Source organism: Bufo bufo, chromosome 3 (genome assembly GCF_905171765.1).
Source record: "Bufo bufo chromosome 3, aBufBuf1.1, whole genome shotgun sequence".
Classification (NCBI taxonomy): domain Eukaryota; kingdom Metazoa; phylum Chordata; class Amphibia; order Anura; family Bufonidae; genus Bufo; species Bufo bufo.
The window spans coordinates 449,152,583-449,166,130 of record NC_053391.1 but is presented as its reverse complement, the minus strand read 5'-3'; the positions used below and the strand labels follow the sequence as shown (position 1 = coordinate 449,166,130).

Below are 13,548 nucleotides of genomic sequence, written 5' to 3'. Positions count from 1 at the left end.
TGAGACCAAGACGACACCTAACAATTGATCAACAGTACCTCGCCATTGTGAGGCTTCAAGCAGGATGTCCTCAGACGGAAGTGCCCACTGAGCTTAGAGTGTCACAGAGTGTCATCAGCAGGTTGCAACAGAGATACAGAGAGACTGGAAAAGATACCTTCTATACTGGAATAGAAGTGGACGTCGTTTGGCCACATCCCACACCGATGACCACTTCATTGTGAAAAATTCCCCGCGGAACTGGATGATGAATGCCAAACAACTCCAGGCACATTTAAGGGAAGTGAGAACCACCCAAGTGTCATGTCAAACCATTCAAATCCATTTACATCAGTGTGGTCTGCGTGCTAGATGACATGCACAGGTACCTGACCACACCACCAGGTACACGTGTCATCGTCTTGCAGTGGCCCTCAGTGCTGTTCACTGAGGAAACTCGATTCATGCTAGGCAGAAATAATGGCCACCAACGATATAGGAGAGTGCTATGCATCAGCCACTGTTGTCACCAGACGAGCCTATGCTGGTGGTAGTAGTGGGGTTACAGTGTGGGCTAGTGTGTCTAGTTAATACAGAACTGCCCTACACTTTGTGACTGGTACAGTGACAAGCCCATAGTACTTGAATAAAATCATTAATCCAGTCATTGTGCAACAACACAGACTTAATTTCATCTTCATGGACGACAATGCGCCAGCTCATCGAGGTCGCATCATTAGGGAACGGCTGCAGGAGACTAGGGTACCTCAAATGGAGTGGCCTGCACTTTCTCCAGACCTGAATCCCATTGAAAACCTATGAGATCAGCTGAGTCGCCATGTGGAGGCTCATAACTCTATACCTCAGAACCTCAATGACCTGAGGGCCCCCCTTGAAGAAGAGTGGGATGCCATGCCTCAGCAGACAATAAGTCGACATGTGAACAGTATGGGACATCGTTGTCAAGCTGTGATGGATGCTCAAGGCCACATGACAAGTTAATGAGACATTGAAATTTTTTGTGGGGGTATACCCACCACCGTTGTTGATTTTTGTTTCAATAAATTGTTTGAGATGAGGAAATCACAGTTGCATGCTTGCACTTAAATGCCCTACTTGCATGATATAATATCACTGTAGTGTAGAGCTGCATATGTAAATGTTATAAGACCAACATTTATTTTACTGATACTGCTAATGACGGTGATGATTTTATGTGGACGCAACCTCTTTTAGTCAATGGTAGTTTTTTCTTTACTCTTTATTGTTGACCTTTCATGCTTTTAGACTGGGCAATAATTATTATGATCAGTCGAAAAAATTGTTATTGCCACGTGCAGTGAGGCCTTAAAGGGGTTTTCCCATCTCACACATTGCTGGTATATATTGCTAGAATATGCCACCAACTTCAGATTGGTGCAGGTCCCAGAGGTGGGACCTATCTCTATTTTTATCTCTAGAATGGGTCTCCAAAGTGTACAAGCGTGCACTGTGCAAGTGCAGCTACCCTCCATACGCATACAATGACATCCGCTGCACATAAAAAAAAAAAGTATAATGCACAGTGCATGTTTATTTCTGGATGATTCTGGATGGAATAACGAAGTCTGCTGGATTATTTCATACAGAAAAAAAAATAATGTTTATTTTTAAACTATACTACCATGATGAATACCTAAAAGGACATTAATTTAGCCTCTGTCAGGTAAGTGGGAGCCTATAGATACAATTGACATATACACTAAGGCCGGGTTCACACCTGCATGTGAACTCCGGCACTGTAATGAGGCCACTGTAATAGGTGTACATAAGGGCTTTCAGCCAGACAAAAAGTACTACACGCAAAAATTTTTTGTCTGGCCGAAAGTCAGCATACATCCGGCGGTGAACCCAGCCTAAAAGCTATCCCAGCAGATACTGCAAATGCAGTGCTTATTTTTTTGGGACCCCTCAAGGCTTATCAAAAGTAGACAACCTCTATAAATGCTCCCATACACATTAATGTATTGTCGGCTGAACCCATTCGGAATGGCAGGTTCAGCCGACAATGAAAATGTGTATGGAAAACTCCCAACTCTCCATTGACAGATGATGTCGGGGGAGAAAAGGATCAGGTCAACTGATTCTCCCAACTTACAACCAGGGCTTTTTTTCTCAGAGAAAAGGTGGTGGAACTCACCCCCCCTACCCTGGCCATGCCCCTACCCACCCCTAGGACCGCCCCCTAAAACCGCCCCTTTAGAGAACAGTGATGCAAGTAAAATTTGGGGGGGCTTTTAAAGTCCAGCCCAGCAAAGAAACCCCCCAGATGGGGAGGCACTGTTAATGGGGGATCTGCGGATGGCACTGTTATGGGGTGGAGGATCTGTGGATGGCACTGTTATGGGGTGGAGGATCTGTGGATGGCACTGTTATGGGGGATCTGTGGATGGCATCCACAGATCCCCCATCCTATAACAGTGCCATCCACAGACCCCCCCATCCTATAACAGTGCCATCCACAGACCCCCCTACCCTATAACAGTGCCATCCACAGACCCCTCCCCATCCTATAACAGTGCCATCCACAGACCCCCCCACCCCATAACAGTGCCATCCACAGACCCCCCCACCCCATAACAGTGCCATCCACAGACCCCCCACCCCATAACAGTGCCATCCACAGACCCCCCCCACCCCATAACAGTGCCATCCACAGACCCACCCACCCCATAACAGTGCCATCCACAGACCCCCCCACCCCTTAACAGTGCCATCCACAGACCCCCCCACCCCATAACAGTGCCATCCACAGACCCCCCACCCCATAACAGTGTCATCCACAGACCCCCTTCCCCACCCCTTAACAGTGTCATCCACAGACCCCCCATTGCTGCTCCAGTACAGTTATAAAATGTGTAATTAAATTAATAATGATTCATGCTGCCCCCTCTGTAGTATAACATTCAATATATTGTACTCACAGGGCTACTGTTATCGTAATGCAGGCCGGCCGGGCAGACGAGCGACAGCGTCACTGACTGACGTCACGTGCCTGCGCCGCCTACTTTATGAATGAAGCAGGCGGTGCAGGCACGTGACGTCAGTCAGTGACGCTGCCGCTCGTCTGCCCGGCCGGCCTGCATTACGATAACAGTAGCCCTGTGAGTACAATATATTGAATGTTATACTACAGAGGGGGCAGCATGAATCATTATTTATTTAATTACACATTTTATAACTGTACTGGAGCGGCGGGGCCAGAGCACAGTGAACGCACCGGCCCCCAGCTCCTCCTCCCAGTCCCTCCCCACTGATACATCGCAGCCTGCGATGCTGGAGTATGGCAGGCTGCGATGTCAAAAGGTGGCGGAACGCCATTCCGGTGCGTTCCACCAGAAAAAAAGCCCTCCTTACAACGCATATACACTCGGTCAAAATGAGGATGTATGTGTATGGGGGAGTTGGGAGAGGGTTTGGTTAACAGCTCTTGAAGGTCTATGGGCACCTTAAGTGTCATATATCATTGTGAAATTTCTAGCATACATCCAATACAATGCACGATAATTAAAGAGGTTATCTGGGAAAAGATACTGATAACTTATCCTCAGGATAGGTCATCAATATCAGATCTGTGGGGGGTCAGCTGCTGGGGGCTCCATGAGCGCCAGTGACGTCATTGTATATCAGTTATGTGGTCTAGTTGCTGCTCAGACCCATTCAAATCAATGGGATTGAGCTGTAATACCAAGCACAGCTGCACAATGTACGGCGATGTGTTTGGTAAGCTGCCAGGAGGTCACAATGCTCACTGGAGCTCTGGTGAATGCTGCAGCTTCCTGAAACAGCTGATTGGCAAGGGTGCCTGGACTTGGACCCCTGCCAATGTGATAATGACCTATCTTGAGGATAAGTCCTCAATATCTTTTCCAGGATAACCCCTGTAACATTCTATTAGGCTATATCATACTTTCTCTTCTACATAAGCAGAAATATATATATATTTTTAACAATTGTCTTTCATTACAGAATGTAATTAAAGGAACTACTCAATGTTCTACAAAACAGACTGACACTCAATGGAACAAAAATCAAGGTAAAATGAAAACTAGTAATGGTAATTCACTGTATACAGTGGTAAAATGTACCTACTACTATTCGATATTTATTTGACAGAAAACACAACAATGGGTCTGATGTATCCAACGGAACACAATAGCACTTGCGATGAAAGGAACAAGGATCAAAACTGGCAATATGGGAATGGGAATGGAAAATTGTGTACAGGCATGGGCACTTACACTTTCTCTTAGCCTAGTCAAAAATGTAATTTTTGATTTTCACAGCCAAGTGTTATAAATTCTATGAAATGCTTGGTGGGTCAAAGTGCTCACTATATTGGCACTTATAAAAACAAAACAATATAGCGATTATATGTGGGGTGTTTGTGTAAACTGCAGAATCAGGGTAATAAATATTGAGGTTTGTTTTGTTAACCCATGATTTGTTACAGGAATAAAATAGATTAAAATAGAAAAGTGAAATTTTGAAATTTCACCTCCATTTTGCTTTAATTCCTGGGGAATAAAGCACATTTCTAAAATCAGTTTTGAATAGTTTGAGGGGTGTAGTTTCTAAAATGGGATAATTTATGGGTCGTTTCTATTATGTCAGTTCCTCAAAGTGACTTCAGAACTGAATTGCTCCATAAAAAAGATACTTGGGAAATTTTCTTGAAAATGTCGAACAGTGCTTCTAAAATTCTAAACCTTCTAAGGTCTTAAAAATATTAAAAAAAATTAAATAACATTACCAAAATGATGCCAACATAAAGTGGACATATGGTGGATGTTAATAACTATTTTATGAGGTATCACTATCTGTTTTAAAAGCGAGAAAATAGTGAATTTTTCAAAATTTTGGGTAAATTTTGGATTTTTTTTTATAAATAAGGGTAAAACAGATTGACTCAATTTACCATTAACATGAAGTACAATGTGTCAAGAAAAAACTATCTCAGAATGGCTTAAATAAATAAATAAAAGAATTTCAAAGTTATTACTAGAGATGAGCGAATCGACTCTGAAGAAGTGCAATTTGATCCGAATTTCAGGAAAAAATTCGATTTGCAACTAATGCGAATTTCCACGCTCTTCGTGGTAAAGAATCACAATTTTTCCTAAAATGGCAGCTACAATGATGGCGGCTACACGTGTGAGGACATGGGGCAAGGAACTCTGGGAAGGTGGGCTGACCTATAATGCCATGCATGCAGCCAATCAGCAGCCAGCCAGCCCTGTGATGTCACAGCCCTATAAATACGGTGGCCATCTTAAAATCAGACATTTTCCAGTGTTCTGACTGCACGGACAGACGTGAGAAGGCGCTAGGGACAGCAATAGGAAAAACCTCATTGTGAGAAAAAAAAAACTGAAAAAACAATTTATAAGTGCAGGGAAAGGATAGGGAGAAATCATTTCACAGCATCTTAGTGCAGGGAGAGATGTCAGAAGGCGCTAGGGACAGTGCCAGAAAAGCGATTTACAAGTGCAGGGAAAGGATAGGGAGAAATCATTTCACAGCATCTTAGTGCAGGGAGAGATGTCAGAAGGCGCTAGGGACAGTGCCAGAAAAGCGATTTACAAGTGCATGGAAAGGATAGGGAGGAATCATTTCACAGCATCTTAGTGCAGCGAGAGACGTCTGAAGTCGCTAGAGACAGTGCTAGAAAAACCTCATTGTGAAAAAAAAAATGTGATTTACAAGTGCAGGGAAACATTATTTGTGGATCCAAATAACAATTATACAGCTCTGGCATTCCAGCAATTTGTTCTTGTTCTAGGGGTGCAAGTGCTATATTGAAAAGCCTTTAGTGGCTTATATATGTGGAAAAAGAAAAATATATACGCATTTCACTTCTGCAGTTATATGTGGTGAAAGTGTTCAGAATCCTATTTCATTACAGAAAGAAAAAATATTTTAATTACACTTTGGCGGTTATATGTATTGAAAGCGTTTAGTGGCCTATTTCAGTACAAAAAGAAAAATATATTCTCAGTTCACGTTGGCGGTTATATGTGTTGAAAGCATGGCTGGGAGTCAGCAGGGTGGCAGCAGTGGGAGGTCGGGAGCCAAACGTGCCAGGGGTAGACCACCTGCTTCACAGCAGCCTACCTGCCTGGGAAGTAGTGGTGCAGGGGTTCACGGAAGCAACGGCGGTAGCAGTCAGTCAGTGCGGCGGTTATATGTGTTATTTTGTATTTCAGTACAAAAAGAAAAATATATTCTCAGTTCACATCGGCGGTTATATATGTTGAAAGCATTTAGTGGCCTATTTCAGTACAAAAAGAAAAATATATTCTCAGTTCACGTCGGCGGTTATTTGTGTTGAAAACATGGCTGGGAGTCAGAAGGGTGGCAGCAGTGGGAGGTCCCGAGCCAAACGTGCCCGGGGTAGACCACCTGCTTCGCAGCAGCCTACATGCCTGGGAAGTTCACGGAAGCAGTAGCAGTAGAAGTCAGTCAGTGCAAACTGTTGGGGGGGAAATCACCTACTCTGTGGTGTGGCAGTTTTTTGTTAAGCCGCCGGAGGAGGTTAACATGGCCATATGTAGAATATGTGGGCAGAAGGTAAAGTGTGGCCAGGGTGTCAATGTTGGCACCACAGCCCTGTGTCAACATATGCAGCGTCACCATATGTGGTATCCTGATGCTGCTGCTGCTACTGCCATCTCCACACTATGTCACCTTGCCACTCTGTGGTATCCTGATGCTGCTGCTGCTACTGCCATCTCTACCCTATGTCACCTTGCCACTCTGTGGTATCATCCTGATGCTGCTGCTGCTACTGCCATCTCCACACTTGGTCACCTTGCCACTCTGTGGTATCCTCCTGATGCTGCTGCCATCTCTACACTATGTCACCTTGCCACTCTGTGGTATCCTGATGCTGCTGCTGCTACTGCCATCTCCACACTTGGTCACCTTGCCACTCTGTGGTATCCTCCTGATGCTGCCATCTCCACACTGTCACGTTGCCACTTTGTGGTATCCTGATGCTGCTGCTGATGCTACTGCCATCTCCACACTATGTCACCTTGCCACTGTGTGGTATCCTGATGCTGCTGCTGCCATCTCCACACTATCTCACCTTGCTACTCTGTGGTAATCTGCTGCTGCTGCTGCTACTGCCATCTCCATACTATGTCACCTTGCCACTCTGTGGTATCCTCCTGATGCTGCTGTCGCCACCTCCAGCCTCTGTCATTTTGCCACTCTGTGGCCTCCTCATGCTGCCGCTAACACCAGACTGTGTCATTGTGCCACTCGGTGGTCTCCTCCTGATGCTGCTGCCGCCGCCACCTCCACACTCTGTCATTGTGCCACTCTGTGGCCTCCTCATGCTGTCGCCAACTCCAGACTGGGTCATTGTGCCACTCTGTGGCCTCCTCATACTGCTGCTGCCACTTCCAGACTCTGTCATTGGGCCACTCAGTGGCCTCCTCATACTGCTGCCAACTCCAGACTCTGTCAGTGTGCAGCACGCCAGACCTGCATGGTATTGCGAAGTGAGGTCACGGTTATGGGCAATCGAGGGTTACTCACTGTTTGTAGGAGAACCCTTGGCAGGCATGCGGCAGTGAAGGAGAGGCTGGCACAAAGTTCCTCTGGGGCACACTGTGTATGTAGGGACCAGGCCTGATGGTGTATGAGGTGCCCTGGATGTTGCAGGTATTTTGAGTGCCTGGGGCAAGGTACCTTTAAGGATCGTGACACCAGTGCCTGTAACGGTGGCACACCGATTTATAGCAGTAGTAATTGAGGTACACAGATGGTGTGGTGAACCAAACGTTGCTTTACTTGGAAACAGTCCAAACTTTGTACATACAGTTGATAATGATGCAGTCCCTTTATAACAATGCTCCACAAGCAGGCTTATCTCAATACTGGCAGGTAATAATCTTGCAAGATACTTGGAGGGTAAACAGTTAATGCTTCACAGACCAGGCTGCACTATCTCCACAGCTATTCTGGCTGGCTGTATCCGAAAGCCCGGATGCCTAAATGCTGGCTTTAATCCTTGGTACTTAATCTTCCACCCGTATTGACCCTTGCTCTTATTTTGTAGTACCTCTGCCCATCAGCTTACTTATCTGAGCTGGTTGTACTGGCACTGCTGGGTTTGAAGGTGGCTGCAGGTTTCTCCCAGGAGGCACATTCCTACTACTGGGGTTACTTCATCTGTGCTAGCTGGATTTGGGTTTTCCAGGCAGGCTGTATTTCTCCACTAACCTCCTGGTGGCAACTAGAAACCAGGACTGTCTAGCTGCATGTCAGGAGGAGGCCCTCAGCATATCTCTGGCTGGTGCCTTCTCACTTCTGTCTCCACAGACTCCTGACTATGACCTAACCCCTCCCTGTCTGGGCCTGGACATTTATACTAGGGGCTCTCTATCTCCCTCTAGTGTCTAGGATGCCTAACTACACCCCAATAGGCCTGCTATGCATGTAACAGGGGAAGCAACACATGTGAAAACACATAGAAAATACATTAAAATGCATGGATAAACATAATGCCACTGTCCCTTAGGAGTAGGAGTAACACGTGACCCAATTGACCCTTGTGTAGTGCCCACCCCTACCTAGTGGGACACTACAAGTGTCCCACTCTGTGGCCTCCTGATGCTGCCGCCACCTTCAGACTCTGTCATTGTGCCACTCTGTGGCCTCCTCATGCTGCTGCCACCTCCAGAATCTTTCGTCATCTTGCCACTCTGTGGCCTCCTGATGCCGCCATCTCCAGATTTTGTCATTAGGCCACTCTATGGTCTCCTCATGCTGCTTCCACCTCACCACTATGTCATAGGTCGATTCTGTGGACTTCTCATGCTGTTCCCACCCTCCCCACTTCATGACTGGGCCACTATTTTGCCTTTCGGCCTGGCTGTCATTATGATTTATTTGACCTTTCTTCTTATCTGTCAGAAGGAAGGAAAAATGAGATGCACAACGGATCCTGTCTGTGTAGCAGCTGTAAGGCCTGTATGGTGCCATCATTGGCTTATGATTTGGTAGCCAAAAGCAGGAGTGGGTACAAAACACAGAAGACATGCAAATATTCCTTTCACGTGTCATCTCTGTTTTATATCCACTCCTGTTTTTTTTTTTGGCATTAGCAATACTGATGGATTATTGAGCAAATCCTGACTGAGTGAAAGCGTATGCTCTATAGACAGGATCCGTTTTTTGGGAGTTATTGTTCTGACGGATCAGAGGAAGGGCAAATTAATCAGTGACATCAACACAAACTTACTGCTGACACCCTCTCCACTCTGTCGGGGGTCTCTACTTGTATAAGCGTTTAATAGAACAGGTTCTGTAGACATCTACGTGGAATCAGCTGGCGACGGTGTAAAAGGAGTGCGCTTCTTCTTGGCGCTAACATCGACCTGTAAGGCTGAGTTTATACTTGAGTTATTTGGTCAGTTTTGGCCCCGTGACTGCCTTAATAAGTGAAGTGTGCAGTGATTCTAAGAGCGACGCCTGTCATCTGCATATTATACGGACTCACAGTATTATTTCACTACCAAAGCAGACTCCGTATGCGTGTTACTACAAGGCTCAGTGTTCTACACCTCTATAAAGGCTCTCAGCATTCAGGAAATAGCCGGTTTTAACGTAATTTGCCGCAAATATTCGGATCGAACCAAATTTTTGCCGATAAATTCAGCGAACCGGCGAATCGAATTTTTGAAAAATCTCTAGTTAATACCACATACAGTTACACAGGTCAGATTAGCAATATTAGGCTTGGTCAGGAAGGGGGTAAATGGCCCAGTCTGAAAATGGTTAAGGAGAGTTGCAAACATAACAACTACAAAGTATTAAATTTTTTCCCCCAGAAAAGTTATTTGCTACAGCTTGATTTTCCAGTATGATCAAAAATAGCCAAATGTCCCATAGCAGTGAATGAAGAGGATAAGACACATGCATGGCGTGCTTTCCATTCATGGCAGGGCCCCATTGTTGAGAGAGGAGCGGGTCTCAGAAGTGGAACCCACACCTTTTGGACATTTATGGCATACCCTATAAATATGACATAAATATCCAAATTATATAACCCCTTTAAGTGCCGTAGGTTCATTCTTAACACTGTATGTATATTGTCCTTATTTTTATTCCATTTAATGTTTCAGATGTGAAAGTAAAAGCCATGAATCCTGAAGAAGTGAATCAAGTCAATGCAATGAGCATGGAGCTCTCCAGTGAGACACCTGAAGTAAAAGTGAGAAAAATTATGGCTTAGATGAAAATTACGAAAATGTCTTTTGTTGATAGATTCTGATAATATCGATTCATAATTTTCAAAGACAAATCTTCATCTTTTATTCAGGCCAATCAAACAGGTGGTGATAGTAATCTAAATGGACATGTGAAAGAATCAGAAACAGACATGGTAGCACAAGATTGTGGTGAAGAGGTCAAGGGTATGTATATTTCGTGCATGATCCAGAATTATCACACAGCCTACAATTTACTATAATTTACAAATGAAACTGGTATAAATTCTAGCACAAATCTACGCCAGCTTATAGACTTGAGTTTCATGGAAAGCCAGAGATACACCTAATTGACACTCATTGACAAAAATGAGTAACACACCCAGATAGAAAAGTCGGATTGCCGCAAAACTCATCATGTGGTCATGTCTCAGGCAGATACGTACATGATTACAGGTATGGTCTGATTAGACACTGGGCCTTGCCACAAGAGGGCATGAAATTGCTTCCTCTGCTACTTGTATTAGCGCCTCCAATTGTTCTTTTTGATTCCCTCTCCCACCTTCTACCTAATTGTCCAGTGCTGATGATCACACATGCTCAGTAGCTCAGCCCCATCCCACGGATTCTCTTCTATACAGACATCAGAGTGATTCCTGCTATTGTGCAAGATGCCAGTAGGAATCAGAGCCCTAGAAGCAGCTTCTTCTCATCAGCCCTAGGTGGATGTTCTGAGGGGGGATCAAAAGAACAGTTGGAGGCGACATAAGAAGGGCCTCATCACAACCCTAATAAACTGCAACCTAAGCATGTATGACTACATTACCTCTTTAGTGTTTTGTGTATAAAGTATATCTTCGCTTCCATTTTTATTTAAATTTATATTTTAAAAAACAAGAAATAATCAGTAAAATGGGAATCTTTAATGGAGTAACACTATTGATCTCGTTTTATCCCATGCTGTCCAGTGTTCTGTGCTTATTTTTACATAGATATTTTCAGCAATATGTATATCATATTCTAAATAGTTATTGTACTTATCTATAGGTCACCTACTTTTATTACCATTTCTAACAGGCCTAATGCAAGCAGAAGAGAAGAGTGATGATACTGTGGCATGGAAGATATATGGAACATATATTAAAGCGGCGGGAGGTGTGCTGATAATCACCATAAATGTTTTTCTGTTTGTGCTAACATCAGGAAGCGCAGCCTTCAGTAACTGGTGGCTGAGTTACTGGATTAAACAAGGCAGTGGGGTAAGAAAAATACTGGTGTCATTTATGTATATAGTGACCTCTTACATGCCTTGCAACGAGCATCAGCCAACAGTGCGTTATTACCTGCATTTATATGCTGCAATCGTTGCATTGTATAGGGACAGACAATCGTTCGTCCCAATTAGTGATGTGCGAAGTTTTCAAAAATTCGATTTGGCTGCATCGACAAACTTCGACAAGAAATTTGATTTGTTACAAATTACATTGTAATGAATAGAATTCCATTGTATGGAGCGGGTGCAATGACGGGGAACGGCGATCACGCCGCCCCCCTCCAGTCATATAAACCCTCAAATGCTGCTTTTAACACTGATTGTGGCATCCTAGAGTCACATTCAGCCTATCAGGGGGTTAATCAGGGATTAAAACAAAAAAATATATACTCTCCTCCATTTGATTGTGGAGACGTTACTGATGGCGTTACTGCGCCCGCCCAGTGTGATGATACTGTGACATCATATGACAGCGCACGTTTTCTTCAATCAAGATAGCTATGATGGCCTCTACCCAATTAACAGGATTAGGGGAGTATGTTTTTTTTTTACTGCCATTTCACAAAAAATGAATTAGTTCCCATGAAGCGCCAAAAAATTCGGATTCATGGTGAATCGAATATTTAATGAAATTTGGATTGAATTTCACTTCGTTAACTGTGATTCGCTCAACACTAGAGGGTTCCAGAGGGTGACCATAGTACTTCCTTACACTAACTGAGTGATCATTTTGTTTTGGTGCTAGTCTTTTTCCGAGCATAATTACTAACCATCTAGTCTATTTTATGTCATGACATGTTTGCAATACAGCTAAAGATTTCTGTATTAGCACTAGCAAAGAGCTAAGGCTGGGTTCACACTCTGTTGACAGTACATTAAAATACCCAGAAACGCTATTCAATGTATACAGTGACAGGTACATTCACTTCATTGAGTCCAAAGGATTGATCTTTGGATTCTATTTGACCCAATGTCTGATTGTTTCTGTCTTTTTCCCCAGACAGAATAGTGTAAACTATCATGCTATTTTTCCCTAAAAAAATTGAAACAAAAGGCAAACAAGTCAAATGGATTTGTCTCAGTTTGCCTCATTGAACTGAATTTATCTGTTTTGGTTTATATTAATATACCATTTTTATGTATTTAATCATATATCTCCAACAGAAAGTCCAGCAGAGGGGTAAACGCAGTGTGAGCCAAGCCTAAGGGGTTGCTTCATCTTCCTAATATCAGTAATGATGACAAATACTGCAGGACTATTGTATGGTGCTATATTTCCATCTTATAACATATGAAAGTACCTTGTTATTTGTGCAGAGGAGCCGTTCTTCTTTATGTTGAATGATTTGGGTTTATGCTGTTTTTTTTTAATTTTATTTAGAACATGTCTATTGTAACAGCTAACTGGACTCAATCAAATGGAAGTATGAAGGATAACCCTGACCTACACTTTTATATTTCTATTTATGCCATGTCTATGGTGGTTGTTCTTTTGCTGAGATTTGTACGAGGCTATGTCTTTGTTAAGGTAAACATGTTTTCACTAAAATATCAGTGTTCTCTGGTTTAGAAGATTATTATGGCTTTGGTAAGCTTGACATTGAAAGTGGCTTCTGGCATGAACAGTTTGGTATGCATCACCTTTCATATTAATAGGGGTGGACCAATAATCTTTAATGACCACTAACATTATTTTTGTATGCCTACAAAATTGAAATAATGAGTCAAGTTAGTCAAGGTAGACTATGGTGGCAACATCTCTCCACTGTAAGACCCGAATCAATTTGGAGAAGTAGGACATTTGGGTTACCTGCCACCACACAATTAAATTAAATTAAATATAAAGTATTTTCATTGGCAAGTGTCTATTCTCCAAGACGTCTACTGTTAGATGTCTACACTAGAAAAAGACGCAAAAAATACCTGTTCAGCTCCTACCAGTTCTGTCTTTTCCTGGCTTTATAAAATAATGCAACTTGTCCATCTTCAAATATTGATACAAGATGAAAATAGGCTGATTTTACAATAATAAATGTA

The 13,548-nt window shown here is 43.4% G+C and overlaps 1 protein-coding gene across 1 annotated transcript in view; it reads left to right on the top strand.

The window, feature by feature from the left end:
• The window catches only part of LOC120995724 (multidrug resistance-associated protein 5-like), a 116,978-nt gene that overhangs the window by 56,314 nt on the left and 47,116 nt on the right, over positions 1-13,548 (top strand). Inside the window, exons 16-20 of the mRNA XM_040425103.1 lie at positions 3,988-4,054; positions 10,155-10,243; positions 10,352-10,445; positions 11,316-11,497; positions 12,893-13,039. Of these exons, the coding sequence (XP_040281037.1) occupies positions 3,988-4,054; positions 10,155-10,243; positions 10,352-10,445; positions 11,316-11,497; positions 12,893-13,039 (579 nt within the window). The remainder of the gene's footprint in view (positions 1-3,987; positions 4,055-10,154; positions 10,244-10,351; positions 10,446-11,315; positions 11,498-12,892; positions 13,040-13,548) is intronic.